The sequence below is a fragment of the Podarcis cretensis genome (genome assembly GCF_951804945.1).
Source record: "Podarcis cretensis genome assembly, chromosome: 13".
In the NCBI taxonomy this organism is placed as follows: domain Eukaryota; kingdom Metazoa; phylum Chordata; class Lepidosauria; order Squamata; family Lacertidae; genus Podarcis; species Podarcis cretensis.
In genome coordinates, this window is record NC_137182.1 from 9,102,365 (window position 1) to 9,127,691 (window position 25,327).

At 46.9% G+C, this 25,327-nt stretch overlaps 2 protein-coding genes and 1 long non-coding RNA gene across 7 annotated transcripts in view; 1 reads left to right on the forward strand and 2 right to left on the reverse strand.

Annotated features, from left to right (window-relative positions):
* The window catches only part of LOC307200771 (UDP-glucuronosyltransferase 2A2-like), a 30,538-nt gene extending 12,391 nt beyond the window's left edge, over positions 1–18,147 (reverse strand). Inside the window, exon 1 of one of the 5 annotated variants that reach the window (XM_079949679.1) lies at positions 17,373–18,147. In XM_079949679.1, the coding sequence (XP_079805805.1) occupies positions 17,373–18,132 (760 nt within the window). In that variant the 5' untranslated portion in view covers positions 18,133–18,147. Of the gene's footprint in view, positions 1–829; positions 1,596–4,645; positions 5,542–10,883; positions 10,942–11,179; positions 12,098–17,372 lie in introns of those variants that run through there. The other 4 variants (XM_079949676.1, XM_079949677.1, XM_079949675.1 and 1 more) reach the window with 4 other exon arrangements.
* Positions 18,148–19,000: 853 nt separating this feature from the next.
* LOC307200772 (UDP-glucuronosyltransferase 2A2-like) overlaps positions 19,001–25,327 on the forward strand; it is a 29,656-nt gene continuing 23,329 nt past the window's right edge. Inside the window, exon 1 of the mRNA XM_079949680.1 lies at positions 19,001–19,317. The gene's annotated coding sequence lies outside the window, so the exon portion shown is untranslated. The remainder of the gene's footprint in view (positions 19,318–25,327) is intronic.
* LOC307201093 lies at positions 23,036–23,479 on the reverse strand. Its single transcript, XR_013832523.1, has 2 exons — positions 23,321–23,479; positions 23,036–23,118 (listed from the first exon to the last, which is right to left on the reverse strand). It is a non-coding gene; the product is annotated as an uncharacterized lncRNA (long non-coding RNA).

The window sequence follows — 25,327 nt, forward strand, 5'->3', positions numbered from 1 at the left end:
GCTTGTTACTGGTTTTATGACTCCTGGCTTGTTTAAAGTAAAATGAGATGAGCCACTGTTGCTCATGCCATGCATATTTCTCTGTCCCGTTATCATCTGTGGTCAAAAAGGTTTTGCAATCTTTTTCCGCGTACTTCAAAGCCCCACAAATCAACAGCAAACAACAGCAGACCCTGTTGGCCAAAGATGCTAACATTTTCAACTTTTTGGGGTGGAAGCATCAGAAGATAGGAAGCTGCCTTATACTGCCTTGGTCCATGTAGTTCAATTCTGTCCGCACTGGCTGGCAAGGGCTGTCCAGGGGCCTCACTCTCACAGCCACCTGGAGATGCTGAGAACTTTCTGCATGCAAACCTGATGTTCTGCCCCTGAGCCACAGCCTGCCCCAGAGCATCTGACTGTAACTTTGGATAAATAAAACCCTGGCACCTCTGAAGAACAAAAACCCTACAGTTTGCCTAAGGTAAAGGGACCCCTGACCATTAGGTCCAGTCGCGGACGACTCTGGGGTTGCGGCGCTCATCTCGCTTTATTGGCCGAGGGAGCTGGCATACAGCTTCCAGGTCACGCAGCCAGCATGACTAAGCCGCTCCTGGAAAACCAGAGCAGCGCATGGAAATGCCGTTTACCTTCCCGCCGGAGCGGTACCTATTTATCTACTTGCACTTTGATGTGCTTTCGAACTGCTAGGTTGGCAGGAGCAGCGACTGAGCAACGGGAGCTCACCCCGTCGCGGGGATTCGAACCGCCGACCTTCTGATCGGCAAGTCCTAGGCTCTGGTTTAACCCACAGCGCCACCCGCGTTCCATAAAGTTTGCCTATACTTACCTAAAATCTCGCTGTAATATCGATCCCACTCGCTTGCCAAGGAATACAGGAAAAATCCATCGTTGAAAGCATAGAAGAGGACATTTTTCATCCTCTCAACAAAGCTCATCCTGTCACTCATCCCTCCAGTGCTGGCACCGACGTAGGAAGGAGGAGCTGGGAGTTGTCCACAGAGTCTCTCCATGCTGTTGCCATCTGAGAACCGCAAAGTGTACAGAAAGGGGATTCCGAGCAACTCGGCCAGCAGGTCACCACAAGGTGTCAGTGGGTCTGAGATGAGGACGTTAAAGCCCTCCTTCCTCAGCCTCGCTACCCGCGTCTCATTGTGGAAAACGCTGTCGCAGACCTGTTTGGACACTTCTTCGAAGGAAGCAATTAATTCTCTCATCTTCTGCATAGCTTTCCAAAAAGGGAGCGTGGGCAACTCATACGTCGCTACATCCAGGAATTTCTGCAGAACAGCTGACACCTCCTCTTTGGTGAAGGTCACAGGCAGGACCTCAATGTGGTAAGAGGAAGACGATGCCTCTTTCGGATCGATCAAGTAAGAGGCTGAGGGTATCAACACCGTCACTGAGTGGCCCCTCAAGGCCAGCTCATTGAGCATCATCTTTATATTAATCCAGTGGCTGCCATCTGTGGGCCAGACAAGAACTTTCCCACCAGAACTGGTGCTCCAACAGCACACCTGTAGCCAGAAGAGGATGAGAAGCTTCTTTCCCTGCATAGCAGCAAACAGAAACGTTTCCCCAGCAGAGTGACAATGACCCCAGCTGATGATTGCACAATTAAATAATGAGTCTATTTGCCCAGCCCTAAGCAGAGCAAAGATCCTTTATGCGGTGATTATCAATGGCATGTAACAAATCCCGGAATGGACTGCTTCAATACAGTTGTACAGTGGTGCCTCGCAAGACGAAAAGAATCCGTTCCGCGATTCTCTTCGTCTAGCGGTTTTTTCGTCTTGCGAAGCAAGCCCATTGACGGCTTAGCGGATTAGCGCTATTAGCGGCTTAGCGGCTTTTAGCGGCTTTTAGCGGCTTATCAGCTTAGCGGATCAGCTGATAAGCGGCTTAGCGGCTTAGAAAGGGGGGGAGGAGGGAAAAAAAGTCGGAAAAACTCGCAAGACATTTCGTCTTGCGAAGCAAGCCCATAGAGAAATTCGTTTTGCGAAGCGCCTCCAAAACGGAAAACCCTTTCGTCTAGCGGGTTTTTCGTCTTGCGAGGCGTTCATCTTGCAGGGCACCACTGTACCTTGGTTCTCAAATTTAATCCATTCCAGGAGGCCATTCGACTCCCGAAATGGTTCCAGAACCAAGGCATGGCTTCTGATTGGCTGCAGGAGCCATGGAAGCCACACCGGACATTCGGCTTCCGAAAAACGTTTAAAAATTGGAGCCAAATTGGAGTTCAGGAGCCAAAACATTCGAGTTTAAAGGCATTCGACTTCTGAGGTTCCACTGTATAGGCTATTCAAAAAGATAACGTCAAGTCACTCCCTCTACTAGATTCTTCATGTAATATACTGCTCGTTTCTGAAACTAGGCTCCCATTCTCAAAAGGCAGGAAATGGAATGGAAACTCCATAACTGATTGAGTTAATTGTGATAGCTGAGCTGGTAGAGCATGAGATTCTTCATCTCAGGGTTGTGGGTTTGAGCTCCATGTTGGGCAAAAGATTTCTGAATGTCAGGGGAGTGGACCAGATGATTCTTAGGGTCCCTTCCAACTCTTACGATTCTATGAAATGATAAGATTACCTGCATGGCATTGTGCGATTTGTTCATCCGTCTAAAACATTTGTCACCGGGTCTTCATTAATAAATAACAATAATATTTTTTTTATTTATACCCCGCCCTTCCCGGTTCAGAAAACCAGGCGCAGAGCAGCTAACAACAAATTTAAAATGCTTAATTGATGCAACAAAAAACAGCATAAAATACAGTATAAAACGTGAACAACAATAAAATTCAGAATTCAAAAATCAATTTAGGGGGGAAATCCATGCAATAAACATTAGATGATCACCAGGGCTAGCTGGCTATTTTAGTCCTATTTGGGCCAGCGAGGAGACCAGGGGAGAATTAGCTGTGGGATCCCAGAGTGGGTAATCTTCATAAAAAGGGGGAGGGGGAGGGAAGGAAGGGGAATAAAAGATCAGGCTAAGTTCAAATTGAAAACCAGGCAGAATAGCTCTGCGGAAGGAAGTTAAATCCTGCTGGGCCCTGGTCTCATGGGACAGAGCATTCCACCAGGTCGGAGCCATCACTGAGAAGGCCCTGGCCCTGGTGGAGGATAGTCTGACTTCCTTAGGGCCCGGGACCTCTAAACTATGATTATTCATGGACCTTAAACTCCTCTGTGGGGCATACCAGGAGAGGCGGTCCCATTGCTGCACTGCTGCAGGCAGTCTCAGAGTGGGGAACAATACTTAAAACTAAACCGATACAATAAGACACAGCTAAATATATCAGGGAAGATAGACTAAAGGATTCCACCCAAGGCCTGATACCGCCAAAGTTGTGACGTTTTGCTACGGGAAAGGCAAACCTGCCAATGCAGGAGAATTCCTTTCCGGCCCTTCAACAGTGACCTTGACGTAACAGCGCCTGCATACCAGTGGAGAAAAGGTTAACCTGCAAAAGAAGTCTTAACTGAGGGTGGGTAGGGTGGGAGAAGCTGTGGAGCCAACTGACGATTCCCAGGTAAGATCCTCCCCCTATTGTGTGGGCAGGTAGTCCCTCCCCCTACCTGGCCTGATCACCTTGGCAACGCCTCCCCAGGCGGGACTGGGCAACTGACTGAGGTACCTTCAGGTATCCCACCTGGGGGGAGGCGAAGCCAAGCCTTTGCTAATGGTGCCACATAAGGTCCAGGGGGCTGCGCGTGACCATGCAAAGGGCGCCACCCCTTTAATGTGGGGAGCAGTAATTGTGGAATGCTCTGCCCAGGAAGTGGTGCTGTGGGTTAAACCACAGAGCCTAGGACTTGACAGTCAGAAGGTCGGCAGTTCAAATCCCCACAACGGGGTGAGCTCCCGTTGCTTAGTCCCTGCTCCTGCCAACCTAGCAGTTCGAAAGCACGTCAAAGTGCAAGTAGATACAGTGGTGCCCCGCAAGACGAAAAACCCGCTAGACGAAAGGGTTTTCCGTTTTTCGAGGCGCTTCGCAAGACGAATTTCTCTATGGGCTTGCTACGCAAGACGAAAACGTCTTGCGAGTCTTGCGAGTCTTGCGATTTTTTTCGCTTTCCCCCCCTTTTTCTAAGCCACTAAGCCACTAATAGCCGCTAAGCCGCTAATAGCACTAAGCCGCTAATAGGGTTGCTTCGCAAGACGAAAAAAACCGCAAGACGAAGAGACTCGCGGAACGGATTCTTTTCATCTTGCGAGACACCACTGTAAATAGGTACCGCTCCGGCAGGAAGGTAAACGGCGTTTCCGTGCGCTGCTCTGGTTTGCCAGAAGCGGCTTAGTCATGCTAGCCACATGACCCGGAAGCTGTACGCCGGCTCCCTCGGCCAATAAAGCGAGATGAGCACCGCAACCCTAGAGTCGGTCACGACTGGACCTAATGGTCAGGGGTCCCTTTACCTTTACCTGCCCAGGATGGCAAGTCTAACACCATCACTATCCCTGCTTGGTTGCCTAAACCCCCATTCCATCTCAATCTTCCACTTCAGCACTGGAGCTGGACTGGGTGAAGGACCAGGCAAACTAGAGAGCGAAGCAATACAACAGACATGTCTCCATGCATCAGAACTTACAGGTGCGGATGTCAAAAATACAGTAACCAAAACTCGGAGCAGGATCTTACCTAGAACATCGCTATAGAACTGATGCCAGTCGCCATAGAGAACTTGATGGTAGAGGAAATCATTTGAGAGGTAGAAGAGCATGTTTTGGAGTCGCTCCACGAAGGACATCCTGTCTGTTAGCGCCTTCATGCTTGCAGGCACATAGGATGGAGGAGCTGGCAATCCTCCACAAAGACGCTCCACTGTGTTTGCCACAGAGAATCGATAGGTGTATATAAATGGAATCCGCAGCTTCTGAGCCAACAGTTCTGCACAAGGATAGAGTGGGTCTGCAAGGAGAACATCAAATCCAGCTGATTCCATCTTCTCCAGCAGTTTCTCATTCGTCACAGCCATCTGACAGAAAGTTTTCTGCCGATGCATTGTCACAGTTACGATGTCAGACAACTTGTTGAAAAACTCCCAGTAAGATAGTTCATGAACATCATACGTCATAAAATATATTAAGTTCTGCAGGAGATCTTCCATCTCTGCCTTTGAGAACGGAGTGGATATCACTTCTATCTGGAAAGGAGAAGGTTCACTGGGGTCAATTATCCGGAAGAATGAAGGCAGGAGCACAGTCACTCGGTGGCCTCTGGCTGTGAGCTCATTCGTGATGAATTCCATATTGATCCAGTGGCTGTCGTCTGCTGGCCAGATGAGGACATTCCCACTGGAGGCTGAGCTCCAAAAGAACACCCAAACCACAGAAAACACCAGCAGCCGTTTTGCTGCCATTGTGTCCTGGCTTTCCCACGCTTGATTCAGAGAGCTCCAAGGTGGTTGTGACAGGCTTGGGCTAATGCAGGGCACTCCTCTAATCTGTGCCTCTCCTCCCTGTTTCACCTTTCCCGTACTTTGGCACAGAGTTCGTCAAAGCAAAGGTGGTTTTCTGCTACAGCAAAATCCTGTTACAGATGGCATAGCATGATCCTGTCAAAACGTGGGTTCATGATTGTCACTCCGCCTAGTTACGAAACAGCCTCTCTGCTCAATGTACACTTTTGCTTGTCTTACTAGGAATTACTCTCAGGTAACCTCTCTATGGGGAAGTGGGTGGTGGCGCTGTGGGTTAAACCACAGAGCCTAGGACTTGCTGATCAGAAGGTTGGCTGTTCGAATCGACATGACAGGGTGAGCTCCTGTTGCTCAGTCCCTGCTCCTGCCAACCTAGCAGTTCGAAAGCACGTCAAAGTGCAAGTAGATAAATAGGTACCGCTCTGGCGGGAAGGTAAACAGTGTTTCCATGCGCTGCTCTGGTTCACCAGAAGTGGCTTTGTCATGCTGGCCACATGACCCGGAAGCTGTACACCGGCTCCCTCGACCAATAAAGCGAGATGAGCGCCGCAACCCCAGAGTTGGCCACGACTGGACCTAATGGCCAGGGGTCCCTTTACCTTAACCTCTCTATGTGGTCCATAATATTCGCACACAAAACTTGAAGCAAATGAAATGGTTTTCCTATAAGCACAGGACTGGAGAAACCTTTTTTTGCTTGTGGGACCATAGTTTCTTCTGGTCAACTGTGAACAGTGGCAGATTGAGGGCAGCGTGACCAGTTTCCCAGCACTGGTCAACATGCCATGGGGGGCATCGCAGGGCTTTGCAGCTATGGCGTAGTGCACATACAGAATGGAAGGTTGGAGGTTGTGATGGATTTTGGCTGAAATTTGAAAGACCAAAGTCCACACCTACCGTAAACATCAGCCTCGAATGCAGAGGCACCTGCCGTTTTCAAAGAAAATGGTTGATATTTAACAAAGTCCTGCCCAGAGCAGACTCACTGATATTAAAGAATCTAAGGTAGTCCGTCACGTCCATTAAGCTCAATAGGTCTACTCTGAGTAGGGCTAGGTCTAAAAATCTCTGGCAACCCACTATCCTTTGTTGCTGAGGTGCTAGGGCCATTCCCAGTGGCTCTGATGCCTAAAGCCTACAATTAGACATATAGAGAGTGTTTCTAGCATACACAGGTGGGGAGATGCAAGCCAAGATAGAGTAAAGATGGCTATTGGTTAAGATGACATTCTCCTGCAGTTTCGTGCAGCAGATGAGGCTGCATTCTCTGTGGTGCTAGTGGTTAAATGAATCAGTGTCAACTGCTAAGGGATGCTGTGGAAGGAACAAGATTATGTGGGTAGTCACTTTCACAAGGCAAGTCTTGTATTGTCTCCAGTTACATCAATAAGGCTAGGGGTTGTTGTTGTTGTTTAGTCGTTTAGTCATGTCCGACTCTTTGTGACCCCATGGACCAGAGCACGCCAGGCACTCCTGTCTTCCACTGCCTCCCACAGTTTGGTCAAACTCATGCTGGTAGCTTCGAGAACACTGAATCATAGAATCATAGAATCATAGAGTTGGAAGAGACCACAAGGGCCATCGAGTCCAACCCCCTGCCAAGCAGGAAACACCATCAGAGCACTCCTGACATATGGTTGTCAAGCCTCTGCTTAAAGACCTCCAAAGAAGGAGACTCCACCACACTCCTTGGCAGCAAATTCCACTGTTGAACAGCTCTTACTGTCAGGAAGTTCTTCCTAATGTTTAGGTGGAATCTTCTTTCTTGTAGTTTGGATCCATTGCTCCGTGTCCGCTTCTCTGGAGCAGCAGAAAACAACCTTTCTCCCTCCTCTATGTGACATCCTTTTATATATTTGAACATGGCTATCATATCACCCCTTAACCTCCTCTTCTCCAGGCTAAACATGCCCAGCTCCCTTAGCCATTCCTCATAAGGCATCGTTTCCAGGCCTTTGACCATTTTGGTTGCCCTCCTCTGGACACGTTCCAGTTTGTCAGTGTCCTTCTTGAGCTGTGGTGCCCAGAACTGGACACAGTACTCCAGGTGAGGTCTGACCAGAGCAGAATACAGTGGCACTATTACTTCCCTTGATCTAGATGCTATACTCCTATTGCTGCAGCCCAGAATTGCATTGGCTTTTTTAGCTGCCGCGTCACACTGTTGGCTCATGTCAAGTTTGTGGTCAACCAAGACTCCTAGATCCTTTTCACGTGTACTGCTCTCAAGCCAGGTGTCACCCATCTTGTATTTGTGCCTCTCATTTTTTTTGCCCAAGTGCAATACTTTACATTTCTCCCTCTTAAAATTCATCTTGTTTGTTTTGGCCCAGTTCTCTAATCTGTCAAGGTCATTTTGAAGTGTGATCCTGTCCTCTGGGGTGTTAGCCACCCCTCCCAGTTTGGTGTCATCTGCAAATTTGATCAGGATGCCCTTGAGTCCATCATCCAAGTCGTTGATAAAGATGTTGAATAAGACCGGGCCCAAGACAGAACCCTGTGGCACCCCACTAGTCACTCTTCTCCAGGATGAAGAGGAACCATTGATGAGCACCCTTTGGATTTGGTCAGTCAGCCAGTTACAAATCCACTGAGTGGTAGCATAGTCAAGACCGCATTTTACCAGCTTCTTTACAAGAATATCATGGGGCACCTTGTCAAATGCCTTGCTGAAATCAAGGTAGGCTACATCCACTGCGTTCCCTTCATCTACCAGGCTTGTAATTCTGTCAAAAAACGAGATCAGGTTAGTCTGACGTGACTTATTTTTCAGAAATCCATGCTGAAATCCATGCTGAAATCAAGGTAGGCTACATCCACTCCGTTCCCTTCATTTACCAGGCTTGTAATTCTGTCAAAAACCGAGATCAGGTTAGTCTGACATGACTTATTTTTCAGAAATCCATGCTGACTATTGGTGATCACAGTATTCCTTTCTAGGTGCTCACAGACTGTTTGCTTAATGATCTGCTCCAGAATCTTCCCTGGTATTAATGTCAGACTGACTGGGCGGTAATTATTTGGGTCCTCTCTTTTCCCCTTTTTGAAAATAGGGACAACATTTGCCCTCCTCCAGTCTGCCGGGACTTCGCCTGTTCTCCAGGAATTCTCAAAGATGACTGCCAGTGGTTCTGAGATCACATCTGCCAGTTCTTTTAATACTCTTGGATGCAGTTCATCTGGCCCTGGAGACTTGAATACATCTAAACTAGATAAGTATTCTTGTACTATCTCCTTAGTTATTCTGGGCTGTGTTTCCTCTGCTGAATCATTTGCTCCAAATTCTTCAGGTCGGGCATTGTTTTCTTTATCGGAGAAGACTGAGGCAAAGAAGGCATTGAGGAGTTCAGCCCTTTCTGTGTCCCCTGTTTGCATTTCACCATCTTCTCCTCTGAGTGACCCCACTGTTTCTTTGTTCTCCCTTTTGCTACGAACATACCCATATAAGCCTTTTTTGTTGCTTTTAACCTCTCTAGCAAGCCTGAGTTCATTTTGTGCTTTAGCTTTTCTGACTTTGTGTCTACACGTGCTGGCTATTTGTTTGAATTCCTCTTTGGTGGTTTCCCCCCTTTTCCATTTTTTGTACACATCCTTTTTTAATCTTAACTCAGTTAAAAGTTCTTTAGATAGCCACCCTGGCTTCTTTAGGCACCTTCCATGTTTCCGTCTCACTGGTATTGCCTGAAGTTGTGCTTTTACTATCTCCCTCTTAACAAACTCCCAGCCATCATGAACTCCCTTTCCTTTTAGTATTACTGTCCATGGGATCTCACCCAGCACTTCCCTAAGTTTTATGAAGTCGGCTTTCTTAAAGTCAAGAAATTGAGTCCTAGTATGCTTGGCTGCTCCTTTCCACTGTATAGTAAACTTCAGAAGAGCATGATCACTCGCACCTAATGATCCTTCCACTTCTACCCCACTAACCAGGTCATCAACATTGGTTAGGACCAGATCTAAAATGGCTGTTCCTCTTGTTGCTTCTCCCACTTTCTGGACAATGAAGTTGTCTGCAAGGCCAGTGAGGAATCTGTTTGACCTTATGCTCTTGGCTGAGTTTGACATCCAACAAATATCCGGGTAACTGAAGTCCCCCATTACTACTATCTCCCTTCCTTTTGCATGCTTGGCCATCTGTTCCAGGAAGGCATCATCTATGTCCTCCGTTTGGCTTGGGGATCTATAGTAAACTCCCACAATGAGGTCACTGTTATTCTTCTCTCCCTTAATTTTGACCCAAATGCTCTCACTTTGGCTTTCAGGTTCTAAATCTTGGATCTCTTCACAGGTATACACATCCCTGACATATAACGCCACTCCTCCTCCTCCTGTCCAACCACCTCGTCCTCTGTCATCCCCTTCTCCTTGTGCCCTCCATCTTTCCCAACATCAGGGTCTTTTCCAGGGAGTCTTCTCTTCTCGTGAGGTGGCCAAAGTACTGGAGCCTCAGCTTCAGGGTCTGTCCTTCCAGTGAGCACTCAGGGCTGACCTCCTTAAGAGGTAGGGCTAGGGGTAGTCTTGGGTGAAGAAATGTCAAGGGTAAGAATTCACTCCTGCTCTCAGAGAACCTAAGACTCCCTCACCTGGGGTGATGCCTCTGCCAGACAAGGAAGCAGCAGTGGCAGGCTGCTTCCCTGAACCTGTAAAGATGAGCAGGTCCTCAGGCAATGGGAGGTTGCTCACTGCTGGGCTGTCAAGTACAGGAAAATCCTGGCTGGCTCATAAGAGCACACCTCTTTCTACCTTGTCCTGAGCCTAGCACCTTCCAACTCGGGCTAGGTGTCTTTCCATCTCCTGTCCGCATTACCACTTCCTGCGTTCTTATATGCTCCACCTCCTGTGCCTCATCAGACCACTGAAAACGGTCCTAACTTAACCAGCCTACCATGCCCCCTCACCCCATCAGAGTGCTTTGTGGATCCAGCCAGCAGCTAGGCCATAGCTGTCAACTTTCAGATTTGAAAATAAGGGATCAGCAGCCTTGAAAATAAGGGATCAGCAGCCTCACCTGTCCCAGGGACAGTCTACGGGATATCTAACAATCCGGGATAGCAGGAAGCAGCGGGAAACGGTGCTGAAATAAGGGAATTTCCCACACAAAAAAAGGGAAGGTTGACAGCTATGAGCTAGGCAGGATCGCTGTAGGGGGTTGCACAAGCAGGTGGGCATCTTTGAGAGTCTCATTTGGTCCATGTGGACTAAACCAATTCACACTTTCACAAACCACCGCACAGAATGGAACAGAACAGCTAGAGTCAGATATCACACCTCTCAGAATTTCATCATGTAGTTTTTGGCTCAAGCAAGGCATAAAATACTTGTTTTTAAATCGTAGCCCAAAACGTGGGCAGTGGATACAGGAAATATAAGCAGACGTTATCTGAAATATGGTAACAGTGTGCATCTCTGCTTGCATTTTAGTGTGATATATCCACAAATTAGCAAAAAAGAATAACTTACATTTCTGCACTGTTCTTCTACAAAGTGGGGGTGCAGAGTTCATTTGTAGCATCAGAAAGAGATGTACAGGTAAGGGGAGCTGAAACACCTCTTACCCTTGCACTAGATTCATACCTCATGCTCAGTTGCCTAAATTCTGCTTTCCTTGCCATCTCCCACCTCAACACTGGAGCTGGACTGGGTGATGGACCAGGCAAAAATGAGGAAAACCACAGCACAGAAATGTGTATGTGAAACAACACTTTTTGATGTTGATGTCAAAAATACAATGACCCGAACGAGGAGCGAGCTCTTACCTAGAACATCACTATAGAACTCATCCCAGCCTTTATATTGAACGTGCTGGAATAAGAAATCTTGGAAGAGGTAAAAGAGCAAGTTTCGGACCCGCTCTGTGAAGGACATCCTGTCTGTTAGTTCCCCTGTGCTAGCAGGCACATAGGATGGAGGAGCTGGCATACATCCACAGAGACGCTCCACTGTGTTTCCAAAAGAGAATCGATAGGTGTATATAAATGGAATCTGTAGCTTCTGAGCCAATAGTTCTGCACAAGGAATGAGTGGATCTGCAAGCAGAACGTCGAAACCAGCTGATTCCATCTTCTCCAGCAGTTTCTCATTTGTCACAGCTATATGACAGACTGTTTTGTATCGACCCATCACATGTGTTACTAAGGCATTCAACTTGCTGAAAAATTCCCAGGAAGAAAGTTCTCGGATCCCATAAGTGCATAGATGTATGTAGTCCTGCAGGAGACCTTCCATCTCTGCTTTTGAGAATGGAGCAGAAATCACTTCTATCGGGAAAGAGGAAGGTTCACTGGGGTCAATTATCCGGAAGAATGAAGGCAGGAGCACAGTCACTCGGTGGCCTCTGGTTGTGAGCTCATTCATGATGAATTTCAAATTGATCCAGTGGCTGTCGTCTGCCGGCCAGATGAGGACATTCCCACTGGAGGCTGAGCCCCAAAAGAACACCCAAACCACGGAAAAGACCAGCAGCCATTTTGCTGCCATTGTGTCCTGGCTTTCCTCCACTTGATTCAGGGTGATCAAAGGTTACTGTGACAGGCTGGGCTTGTTCAGAGCACTCCTGAATTTCACTGCTCTCCACCCTGCTTAAACTTTGCCGTTCTTTGGCACAGAGACTTTCCAAGAAAGGAAGGTTCTCTGCCGCAGGAAAATCCTGCTGGGGATAACATAGCATAGTTCTTTCGAAATCCGGACTCCTCCTACAGCAAGTAACAAAACAGGTTCTCTGCTCAGTGGACAAGTTTGTTTATTTCTCCAGGAATAACTCTGAATGAGTCATCCAATGGCTTCAGCTAAACTCTCCATATGGCCCATAATATTCACACCTAGAGCTCGAAGCATATGAAATTGTTTGCCTGTAACTCAGGAGTGGAGAAATATTAACATGGCAGCAAGGGAAAAGTTGTGGCAAGTAGATATGAAATTTACTGCCCGTTACACACTAAAGGAAAACTATTTGAAAATGATATGCAGATGGTATTTAACACCTAATAAACAGGCTGAGATGTACAAGACTGTATCAAATAAATGCTGGAAAAGCAAACAGTCCAAAGGGTTATTTTTTTCATACGTGGTGGACTTGTAAAAAAGCAACAGGCTTTTGGGAAATGATACACAATGATACACAATTTTACGTCATAGTTGTAGCGCCCCCTGCAGCGCTCCTGAGGCTCCGCACCCAGCCCGAAATCCACCTCTGAGCAACCATGGTGTTGTAAACAAAAACTGCACGTTCCTATCACAATGGTCAGCCTAGGAGAGGTCCTGGCATGTCCATGCTATCTCAACATCCGCTGCTCGTGGGAGACAGCTCTGTGGGTTGGGTCAGGCCCCTGCTGCACCACTGATCACAGCAGCGGGATAATTGTATCATCTCTTTTTTCATTCCATCACTGTCTTGTTAGAACTGGAAAATAAATAGCTGACTGCAGCAGAATAGTGATAAGAAGCTCAGGGAATGTGGGGTCAAGGGGCCATGCAACTTATTATGCCAACTGCAGCAGGAATTAATTCTGCTGATAAGATAACAATCCTCAGATTTGCACAGGAGCCAAGGGGAGTTGAAGAGGCCCTGCAAGGGGCAGGATGGAACCCAAGATACACACACACAACTTTTTGGAGGCCTGTTCACAAGCCATCAGGAATGGTTATATAAACCATTGTCCCCACTGCAAAGCAGATCAAGTAAACACCATACCATTCAAAACAAAGAGCCTGCATGTGAACTGCAGTGTCGAATTCCTGTGTGTGTATTTTGCTTACGGAACCTAAGCTTCGGCTATTTGTAAAAATAATCTAATTACCAGAAAGCATGGGGGTCAAGGGGGTTGTGATGTAAGCAAATCTCCAGGCACAAAGAAATCTTTGTACCTGCTGAGATATTGAGATGGCTCATACGGTCTTTTATTGCCCTTTTTAAAAAAGCTGTTAGGTAAGTCTGCCATATGAAGTGTGTTCAGAACATAATAGAACATACAGTTTAGGGGCATTTTCATTTAGTCCTCCCTCTGTTGTTGCAGATTTGCAAAGAAGAAATGAAGCCAAGGTGATGAGATCTGGCAAAAGAATTTCCCTGACAGATGCTGAATGGATAAAGTGTTGACCTCTTGCCAGCAAGTCTTGGTTCCAAATCCTCATTCACACATGAAGCAAACTGAGTAGCCTTGGCAAGGAAATAAATGCCACTCCACCCTGTTGGTTTTGTATAAGAACCAGAAGATGTGCATCTACCCTCACATTGTTGGGGAGGTGGAAATAATAATCTACAAACCCCCACCCCACAAAATACAAAAAAGGGGGCAGAGTTAAGGCAGGAGGGATATATATCGTCTTAAACTGGCCTATGGGGTGCCCCCCAAAAGCCCAAAAAGTGACTCTGAGGAATCATCATGTGACCATGCTATCATGGTTATGTTAATAATAATAATTTATTATTTATACCCCGCCCACCTGGCTGAGTTTCCCCAGCCACTCTGGGTGGCTCCCAATCAAATGTTAAAAACAATACAGCATTAAATATTAAAAACTTCCCTGAACAGGGCTGCCTTCAGATGTCTTTTAAAGATAGGATAGCTGCTTATTTCCTTCACATCTGAAGGGAGGGTGTTCCACAGGGTGGGCGCCACTACCGAGAAGGCCCTCTATCTGGTTCCCTGTAACCTCACTTCCCGCAATGAGGGAACCACCAGAAGGCCCTCGGCACTGGATCTCAGTGTCCGGGCTGAACGATGGGGGTGGAGATGCTCCTTCAGGTATACAGGACCGAGGCCGTTTAGGGCTTTAAAGGTCAGCACCAACACTTTGAATTGTGTTCGGAAACGTACTGGGAGCCAGTGCAGATCTCTCAGAACCGGTGTTATGTGGTCCTGGCGGCCAGTCCCAGTCACCAGTCTTTCTGCCGAATTCTGGATTAATTGCAGTTTCCAGGTCACCTTCAAAGGTAGCCCCACATAGAGCACATTGCAGCAGTCCAAGCAGGAGATAACTAGAGCATGGACCACTCTGGCAAGACAGTCTGCGGGCAGGTAGGGTCTCAGCCTGCGTACCAGATGGAGCTGGTAGACAGCTGCCCTGGACACAGAATTGACCTGCGCCTCCATGGACAGCTGTGAGTCCAAAATGACTCCCAGGTTGCGCACCTGGTCCTTCAGGGGCACAGTTACCCCATTAAGGACCAGGGAATCCCCCTCACCCGCCTGCCCCCTGTCCCCCCAAAACAGTACTTCTGTCTTGTCAGGATTCAACCTCAATCTGTTAGCCTCCATCCATCCTCCAACCGCCTCCAGGCACTCACACAGGACCTTCACCACCTTCACTGGTTCTGATTTAAAGGAGAGGTAGAGCTGGGTGTCATCTGCATACTGATGAACACCCAGCCCAAACCCCCTGATGATCTCTCCCAGTGGCTTCATATAGATATTAAAAAGCATGGGGGAGAGGATGGAATCCTGAGGCACCCCACAAGTGAGAGCACAGGAGTCTGAACACTCATCCCCCAACACCACTTTCTGGACACGGCCCAGGAGAAAGGAGCGGAACCACCGTATAACAGTGCCCTCAGCTCCCAGCCCCTCTAGACGGTTTAGTGTCCTAACTACCCACCTTCTTTCCTAACCTTTATGATCAAGGAGAAAAGGCCCTGAAACATGTGTGTGTGATTTCTAGTTTTAATAATCTGCACCTCTTCTCGATCAGCTGCAAGCAGCAACTCCTGGCACCACGTAATATATCAGGAAGGACGTCAATGGAAGTAGAGAACTCCAGCAGAGCTATGAGGAATCTGCAGCTTCTAGGGCTGGGGTGCGGGAAGTGTGGTCCTCCAGAAGTTGCTGACTTGCAACTCCTGTCATCACTGACCATTGGGCATGCTGGCTAGGTAAGGGCTGATGCGACTTGCAATCCAGCAACTTTTGGACTCCACAGATCCACCCCGCTCTGCACACTAGAGCTACTCCTCACAACTTGGGCTCTTTGAATCCCTTGAAAGCAAAGCAACAGCACAATCTTAAGCATTTCTTCTCAGAAGTAAGCTCTACTGGATTCAAGGGGGTTTATGATCAGGTAGGTGGAGTGAAGGGGACGCAGGTGGCGCTGTGGGTTAAACCACAGAGCCTAGGACTTGCCGATCAGAAGGTAGATTGTTTGAATCTCCGCGATGGGGTGAGCTCCCGTTGCTCTGTCCCTGCTCCTGCCAACCTAGCAACCTAGCAACCAAGCCCATTCCCACTTGACCCCATTTCCTCCTGCCCTGCTGTGGTCGTCTTCTTGCCACAAGTGTTTGCTTCTCTTGCCAAAACCACATTTGAATCTAGCTTCTGACTTTTGTTCTACTATGGAACTCATCAAGGCTTTTGCCCCCAAACACTTCTTGCCCTCACTTCCCTGCTCGGGCGTTTGTAGGGACACGGGTGGCGCTGTGGGTTAAACCACAGAGCCTAGGACTTGCAGATCAGAAGGTCAGCGGTTTGAATCCCCGTGATGGGCGAGCTCCCATTGCTTGGTCCCTGCTCCTGCCAACCTAGCAGTTCGAAAGCACATCAGAGTGCAAGTAGATAAATAGGTACTGCTCAGGTGGGAAGGTAAACGCCGTTTCCGTGCGCTGCTCTGGTTTCACCACAAGCGGCTTAGTCATGCTGGCCACATGACCCGGAAGCTGTACGCCGGCTCCCTCGGCCAGTAAAGCGAGATGAGCGCCGCAACCCCAGAGTCAGTCACAACTGGACCTAATGGTCAGGGGTCCCTTTACCTTTACCTTAGGTGGAGTGAGGGTTGCTGCGGAATTTGAAAAGATATATACTGTATAGAGACAAGGGATTTGGAAGGTAGTCAGGGTGTGGGGTGATAGGAAAAGAGTAGCTATAGCGAGGTGTGCTGGGAAAAAGAGGAAGAAAGGGAAAGATCAAAGGCTGGGCTCCATCTTAGGAAGGCTCTCTGAAGGAAGGGGCGTAGGAAGGGGGGCGGGTCACCCCAGTGCCATCATGGAGGGGGGTGACAAATTATCAAGGAACAGTTACTGCCCTACTAGGGCGGTTCATAAAAAAAACTTTTTGGAAAATGCCTGCTCCAAAGGTCTTATCTTACTACACTAGGGATTATATAGCTATATATGAAATGTCATGCATATCAGTTAATATCTTGACCCTCCTCCACGAAAATAGCTGTTTATTTGGCCGTTTTACTATGTTGTGAAGGCTGAAATTTCATTTCAGTGGGGCAGGGTCAAGATATTAACTGATATTTGTTTTGTTTTGGTAAACCACTTTGCAGGTTTTTAAAAAATATTTTTTTTAAAAAAAAAAAAGCAATAAATATAAATAAAATAGCACAAGCCAAAACACAATCCATCCTGTAGATTTAAGTATATGTCCACAGTCACCTACTTGTTATCAGAGGCCCAGAATCCACATTCCTTTGTAAGAAAATATGAAATATCATAAAACCATTTTTGCAGGCAAAATATAATAATAATAAATCAATGGGGGGGGGGACGACAAGAAATTTTCCACACCGAGTACCACCTGACCTTCCTACGCCTCTGTCTGAAGGCTGGCTGGGAGAGATCCCATTGACTCCAATGCTGCACTGCTGTGGGGAACAAGCCCTGTTTGAAATGCTCCAATATCTGGAATCCCTCCTAAGGTATTAAGGAGGAACAGAAGTAGAACAGAAGGCAGAGCAACTCAGTGAAGCAATAAAAGAGCAAAGCAGGCGAGATCTGCTACTCCTTCCATTACATGTGGCCAGGCTACCTGGCTTGGTAGTGTCTACCTCCAACTGAGAGTGGCTCCACAAAGCCTCAGGATGAGGCCTTTCCAGTCCTGCAACCTGGGTCCCCCTTTTTATTGGCTATGCCAAGGACTGCTCCAAAAACCCTCTGCATTTTCAGAGCAGCTACTCTACCAAATAATAGGACTTTGAGGAGGAGGAGGAGGAGGGGAACAACAAAAACAGGCTTACCTAAAACCTGACTGTAATACGAGTCCCATTCTCCCCAGTAGGTCTGGAAAACATAATCCTGCAGGTGGTAGGATATCAAATTTTTCACCCTTTCCCCAAACGACAATCTGTCCGTGAGCTCAGACAGAGTAGCAGGAGCGTACGAAGGAGGGGAGGGTATTTTCCCACAGTGTCTCTCCACCGTTGAAGCCGGAGTGAAGCGCAGGGTGAACACAAATGGGACGTCCAATTTCACAGCAATCAGGTCACCACAGATTGTCACAGGGTCCACAAGGAGTACGTCGTATCGGCTCTTTGCCAGCCGGGCCATGAGTTCCTGATTGGCCAACACCCCTTCGCACATCTGCCTGTTGAGCACGACTGCTTTCTCCATCAGTTTCCCCAGCTCTTGGTAGAACGTGTGGAAGGTCAGCGTGGTGGGCATATGGTTGAACCACAGCATTATGATGTCCCTGAAAAAGGCTTCGAAGTCGCTCGTTACGAAGGGCACAGGGTAAACCTCAAACGTGGCACCTGATACATCATCACTAGGTTTGATGGAGACGGCACCTGTAGGAACTAGGATGTTGACATTGTGACCTCTGTGCAGCAATTCTCGAATGATGACCTTAACGTTGAGCCAATGGCTGGCTTCTGTTGGCCAAATAAGCACATTCCCACAGAAGACGTTTCCTACTAGGGTGACCTGAAGTATCACCAGCTGGATTACAACCGCTCTTGCTGAGATGGAGGTCCTGATGTGGTTTTTTTGTGTAGCCATGTTTTCTTCTTCAATAATTCCCCAACAGAGGAGCGTTATTTAGCATTTCACTTCTCTGGGAAAAACTTCTGTCTCATACTCTCCTTTACTTTTGGCCAAAGGCGTTTAATGTTTATAAAGTTTCTAACAGGAATGCTGCTGTTGTTGAAGAAGAAGCTAAAATGAAAAAAGGCAGAAGGGTCATTTTTTCACCTATTCTGCACAACTAAAACCAATGCATATTTCACCCATCTTAATATATACAGTGGTACCTCGGGATGCGAATGGGATCCGTTCCGGAGCCCCGTTCGCATCTAGAAGCAAACGTAACCAGTGACGGCACGTCTGTGCATGTGCGAGTCGCTTTTCGATGCTTCTGTGCATGCGCGTGACATCATTTTGAGCGTCTGCGCATTTGAGTTGCGCTCCGTCATTTTGAGCATCTGCGCATGCGCGAGCAGCGAAGCCCGGAAGTAACACGCTACATTACTTCCGGGTTGCCACGGAGCGCAACTCAAATGCGCTCAACATGAAGCATATTCAACCCGAGGTATGACTGTATATGGGTGGCCCAGAAACCACCAACATTTAATTTTTGGCCATTTTTAGTGAAGGGGGAGAGTGATTTCAGGCCCCCGAGCAAACAGCTTGTCAATCCACCATTAAACAACCAAAAACCCATAAACACAAATTGACAGTTGAAACAAAAATGTAACCAGATAAAAATCTAAGGAAGGAGATGAAGAGCAGCGGCTATTTTGTTTTATAATACGAACCAACTAATGCAGGCACAGCTGTTACCACAGTAACTGCATCCTCACATCTACAGCATCATGGGACATACAAGAAAGCTTTTCCCTGTGGATCTCAGGGAAGGGGGAAGCACAGATGGGAAGAGAGGCTCCCCAAGGCTTCAGCCTTTCTTGTATGGTTTTGATGTTCATTCCCAACACTTGGAAATGGGCTCTGATGTTAATCAGAAACTGAGCTGAGCTGAGCTGGAAATCCATCTGACAACGTGTCCCTGTGAAGAAGTGAGCCACAACATTCTACACTGGTAGCAACTCTCAGACCACCTTCAGCGGTTTGCATCAATCAGCATCCATAGTTACCTATTTCCCTCCCAGACTCACAGATGCAGAGGCGTGCGAGCTGTCGCGACCGTTCCAGTTTCAGGAGCTGTTTTTATGTAGCCAGGATACCAATGTATGTTGCCAGGTGAACGTAAGCATGTGCATGAGAAATGCTCTATTGAATTTGTAGGCATTATTCTGCTAAGAAGACAATAACCCAGTCTTTCAAGATGCCCATGGAAGATTAGGAAAGTTGCTAAATAGGAGTTATTATCAATACGACAGGAAATTAACCATCATGTCTGTTAGGACTTCATGGGGAGCTTTTAATGTCTGGTGTTTTCTTGTTATTATTTTTTTAAAAAATATTCTGAGTGCCTAAGTAATAAATTACCATCATGATGATGATAATAATGATAAACCAGATCAATGTTGCCCCATTGACACCTACCTGGTCTTCTCCTTTCCAGATTCAGCAGTCTTCTGCATGGAGAAAAGGAAAAGAAGCTTAAATAAGATTTGTTTTGAGTAGAGGTATTAAATGGAAAGGGAGAAATGTGAGAATCGGACAGGACATGCCCCTGGCATGTTCAGGGGAATAATGTAGGAACCGATGGAGAGGGTGGTAGCAATGCTATTTGATTTCACATAAACCTTACCAGATAAACAAAGGTTAATCCGACAGGTCTTTGATGCCCAGAACCTGAAAGCAGGTAGTCAAAACTTTTCACATAGGAAGGTCCAGAATTAACTCCTGCCGTACCCTGAATGTTAAAGGACGTATCTGCACTGAATACAAACTGGTTTAATAGACAGGAGCTGTCTCAGTTAATAAGTCCTGATCAAACTTGTATCTTCACCACAACACAGTGTGTGAGATGTTCTTGAGTAGAGCATTTGGATGGGTTTATTTTGGAAATGGTGTGGCAGCTGCAATGACTGAAAGCATCTTGGCAATCTGAAGTGCATGGATGACAAAAACCTGAACAACTTCCCATATCACCTTGAAATATACTTGGAGTCGAGAGTGGATTTCATGCTCTTTATTCAGCTCATAGTGGTGAGGAGGAATGGAAGTTCCCCCAGAATGTCTGCTTTAATATGCATTATTTACACAATGGGCCCCACATGATTGGCTAATTCCAGGATTCACCTGTAGGCCAATCAGGTTGCGGATTCCCTTCCACCTGGAGCTGGATTGGGTGGCTCCTGTGGACCAATCAGACTGCTGCATTCTGAATCCTATTGTTCTAGGACCAATCAGACTGTTGCCTTTTGGATCCTATTCAACTCAGTACATAACACCCCTGTTCCAACTTTCTTGTAACAGGATTTTCTTGGGGGTGGATCCAGCGGCCTGCAGTTGCTAAAAAGCCCATGAGATTTGACAATGTGATGCACCATGTTTCAAAAACAAACCTACAATCTTGGTATGAATAGGAATATTGGGGGTAAATACCTGAGTGGTGCCAGTCATGTTTTTCACCTATTAACACTCATTTGATCTATTAATGCCCCAGAGTGGTAACCAGTAACTGCTGATGAAATTACTGATTTAATTGCCCAAGTTCAAACTGGAAAACAAACAGGTCCCACTTTACTCCTCTCGGTCTGTTAAAATCCAACCCAGATTTACTAAGTGCCCAGCCTAAATTTCTCACATGTACCTGGGCACCAGTGTTTGGGCTCTTTTAACGCTGAGACCCCTCAGCACATTTAGGAACTGGCACCTCAATAGAGTTAGTGGGTTGAATGGGGAGTGTGGTGGATGGACTGGACGTGGAGGGGGGAGAGTATACTGAGTCGCTGTGTTGTAGCAGCCTGATATTTTGGATATGCCAGTGTTGCAGTGAAGAAAGACAGTCAGTTACGTTACCCTAAAACCCTAAAACTGTTTGTGAATCCCCCCCCCCCCCGGCCAGGCCTCAAAGCCTCGTCTCAGGCAGTTTCAAACTGCACTCTCAAAGTTTTTTCTCCCCAAGTCTAAAGCTTCTAGCCAGTGGCATAGCGTGGGTTGTCAGCACCCGGGGCAAGGCAAGTAATTTGTGCCCCCTAACCCGTGGATTTGCGCTCCCTAACCCGTGGATTTGCGCCCCCTAACCCTAACCCCCAGATGTTGCGCCCGGTGCGGCCGGCCCCCCCTGCACCCCCCACGCTACGCCACTGCTTCTAGCTCAGCATCTTTCTATGTAACGAAGGTAGAGAACAGAGTCCATTGTTTCTCAGAGCCTTTTTGTTTCTAAGGCCAGTGGCCTTGTTAAACCAGATTGCAATTTTCTTTCCGGGAACTATGCCAGAACAAGAGAATGAAACATATCTTGAACACTCTGAAACCCCCTTTGGTTTCTCACCCCCTTTCCTGGGAAGAGTCCAAAATAGTCCCGAGACAGGAACTTTCTGTTCATGCTCAGGGGAACTCATGGGACAGGACTCTTGAGGAGGAGGAGAAAGGGGAGGGAACTGGAAGGGAAATATATACTCTGTGTAAATGGCTGTGAACTTGTGCTTGTTTTGTGAATCTATCACACTTGCTCCTCTGCTCCCCCCCCCCCCATGGCAGAATAAAGCTCTTTCTCTGGATTTAACCACTTGGTGTCGTTTTGACTCTTTTCGTCCCTGCTCGGGTGCAACATTTCCTATCCATGGTTAAAAGGCCTAGAAAGGCTACAGCAGGAAAAAAAACCCCATCATTCAGTTTGTACAAACACGACACACACACTCTCACACACGACATACGCGACGCTTCTGTTATAAATTCATAGAAAATCAGCCGTACATCGGATCTGTGCGGTTCCACTTTTATTTTACACCATGAAGGAAGGACTATCAAAGGAGGGAGACTTGACACAAGGCAGCCATAATTCCCCAAGCGTACCAATACGTCCTCATCGAGCCCTACCCAGTTGGCATGCCAACCTTGATGGTCCTAGACAGAAGATCATTACACTCACAAAGGACCTGCATATGGAAGTGGATTCAGTATGGACTGAAACAAAGGACAGTGACCAGTCCTTCCCTCTGGGGGCAGGAAACAGTGAACTCCTCTTTGTCCTCAGTAATGTAATCATGGGGAGGGGGAAAGGAGGAACCGGACAGGTGACAAGACACTCAGGTTACCACCACAACTCCTTCCTGAACCCCTCCTCTTTGTGATGTGTCAATGATGTAGTCATGATGTAGTCATGATGCAGTCTTAAGGGTGTAGCATGGGGGATTAGTAGCTAATGAAAGTTGGGGTCTTCTTTTGTTCAGGGCTTCCATCTTGCTTCATCCTGTAGTGAGCTGGAGTCCTGTCACAACAGTCTCAATAAAGACCAAGCCTGCTGGATGCCGTTTTGCTCCAATTGTCCTGGTTGGTGTCTTTGCTTTTTGTCCAAGGGAGCCCTTGGATTTCTCCGTTAACACCAGAGAGAGCTTCTTGAGAAAAGAGCACAGCAAAGAGGAAAGGGTGGGGGAAAGCAGGTCACTGCTAGAAGGAATAAACTGGATAAAGCGAGAGAATAGTCTTATGTTGGAGGATTTTAACATTTGGGGCAGTGTCTTTGTGTAGTGGGTGAGAATGAAGGTGCATGTGCTGCCCCACAGACTTGAGGAGAAAGGGTTGAACTCATGCAGAATGAGCTATGCTACCATGAACAATTTAGGGCTATAGACTGAATTAAATTGACTGGTTGATGTGGAGTCCAAGTGCACAATCCCGAGGTTTTCAGTTAGTGGAAAAATATGATCCCCTAAATGGAGTAGGAGTAGAAGCTGGCACTTTGAATAGTAGCTCACCTATTGTGATTCGAGGACCCGATCCCCGCTTGGGTAATGAAGACACGTGGACACAGTATATTAGGTTAATGGGCAAGAAAAGGCCACAACTTTATTGATTACAGCATGTGAGAAGGTATTGGCTTAGGCATTGGAACATAGCAAATTTGACTCCACCCTCTCGGAGAGGGGTGAGTCTGCAGAGGGGTTAACCACCAGTAGGGGGAGCCTGTTGATGCTAATACAACTATAAGCTCTCCCCTGATGTCACCGAGGGTCGTGCCATGGCCCCCCGCCACACAGGGCATCAGACAGGATCCACGACCGCCAGATTCCTTTAACGGAATACCTATAAGTGAAGGGGTAGGCGATGGCCACACCTTGCCCTTCCATACACCAACAACACATTCCAATGCCTAACTGTCACCCGAGCCCAAGAGGCTTGCCGCCAATACCCTCACAGCTGCAACCAATCCCTAAGACTTCTAATGATGTTGGCCAGCCATATGTCATTGCCGCGATCTGAAAGATGAACACCATCATCCTGGAACAAGGCCTGGTCGCCAATCTGGATATCATCATGTGGGATAACTAGGCCATTCATGAAATGCACTTTGCGCACTACCACACGATTTAAGAGTTTCCTGGATTTTTCATTGGCCATAATGTTATGTGAACCGCGCCATACCCTTCTCTTCAAGAGTGAGGGCCAAAACAAGGCTGTACTGGGAAATAAAACAGCCAACTCATCCAAGTGGAAAATCTGAAGCGCAATGGCGGGGAGAGCTGGTGCGGCCGCATTTGAGCGGCTAAACCACGCCCCTGCGGTGGCACCTGATTGGGTGCCCAACTGGGAGGCGTGGCGCGCCAGCGATGATGAGAGGATTCCCGTAACGCGGTAATCGTCTCACACTCACAATCCCTCCCCTCCGGAAGGAGGAGAGGCTTTTTCCTTCCCTTGAGTGAATTAGACAAGGCAACACTTGTCCACCCATATCTACAGAAAGCATAATACCTAATAAATTGTTTTTCTTTCCTTTCCTTCTCTTTTCTATGGGCTGGTAGGTTGCCAAGCAAGGGAAAAGGTATATTTTTTACTTTACTGAGGAGCACAAACACATAACACCACCTAGTGGATAGTCAAAATTATCTTCCATATCTGGAACAGTAGAAAAAAATGTAGTCTTGTATGAGATGGTAAAACCAAGACACTTGGAGGGTATGTGTTCCTTCTGTCCATCCATCCGTCCTTCCATCTCTTTCTCTGTTAATTATTATTTTCTCTTCCATTTTTCATGTTCTTTCTTTCCGTTACAAAAAATTCTTTTGTCCTTTTTTGCAGTTTGGGTGGGGGCTCTGTCACTGCTAAAATGCATCTTGTATCCTTAAACATGGTTTTTAGTGGGTTGGCAGAAGCTATAGAAACAACTTGTGTATTTGGCGCCCTATTAAGTTAATGTTTTATTAGAGACATTTTATGCTTCTTTTTATATATACAGTGGCACCTCTGGTTGAGAACAGGATCCGTTCTGGAGGCCCGTTCGGAACACAAAAATCCCGCAACCTGAAGTGCCATATCTGCGCAGATGCACAGCATGCTTTGGTGTTTGTGCGCATGCACAAAGTGCAATTTAGCGCTACTGTGCATGCGCGAGTGGCGAAACCCGGAAGTAGCCCTTTCTGGTACTTCCGGGTCGCTGTGGGACGCAACCTGAAAAAACGTAACATGAAGCAAACGTAACATGAGGTATGACTTTAACCCTTTTAAAGACTTGTATCATACCTCTACTGTTGTATCCTTCCATTTATTTAGTTAAATTTCCTTGAAAATTCAGTATCAGTCACCTTGATGCCAAGCCAAATACTCATTGGTGATTGCTTGGCAACCAGAACAGAACAGTTAAATTTTTGTGTGCATATGTGCTTTTGTGAGAGTGATTTTGATCTGAGATCTTTGGACTCGAGCAATTTGAATTCTGGTTGCTTATCCTGGCACCCCTGCATTTCCCCATACAAAGGAGAGATCCAAGTTGCATGTTGCAAATAAAAGCTGAGCCATTTTGCTTATTGTTCTCTCCCAACTTGTCAAGACAATATGTCTATTGTTGTTGCTGTTTCTCTCACACACATCTCTGCCTATCATGTAAATAGTTCCTTCATGAATAAAGCCTTTGAACTCCAGAAACTGGAAGTAATTGTTCCAATCTCATTCACCCAAGCTGCAAAGTCTGCTAACATGGACATGGTGGTAATTCAAAGGGCATTTTTAAAACATTTAAAAATATATTATTGTCATTGCTTAGCAAGCAAAAGGCCAAAATCTACTTCAGGGGCTCCTCCAGATGCCCTCAGCATTCATCCTGTTACAAAAGCACAGTCTTAATTGA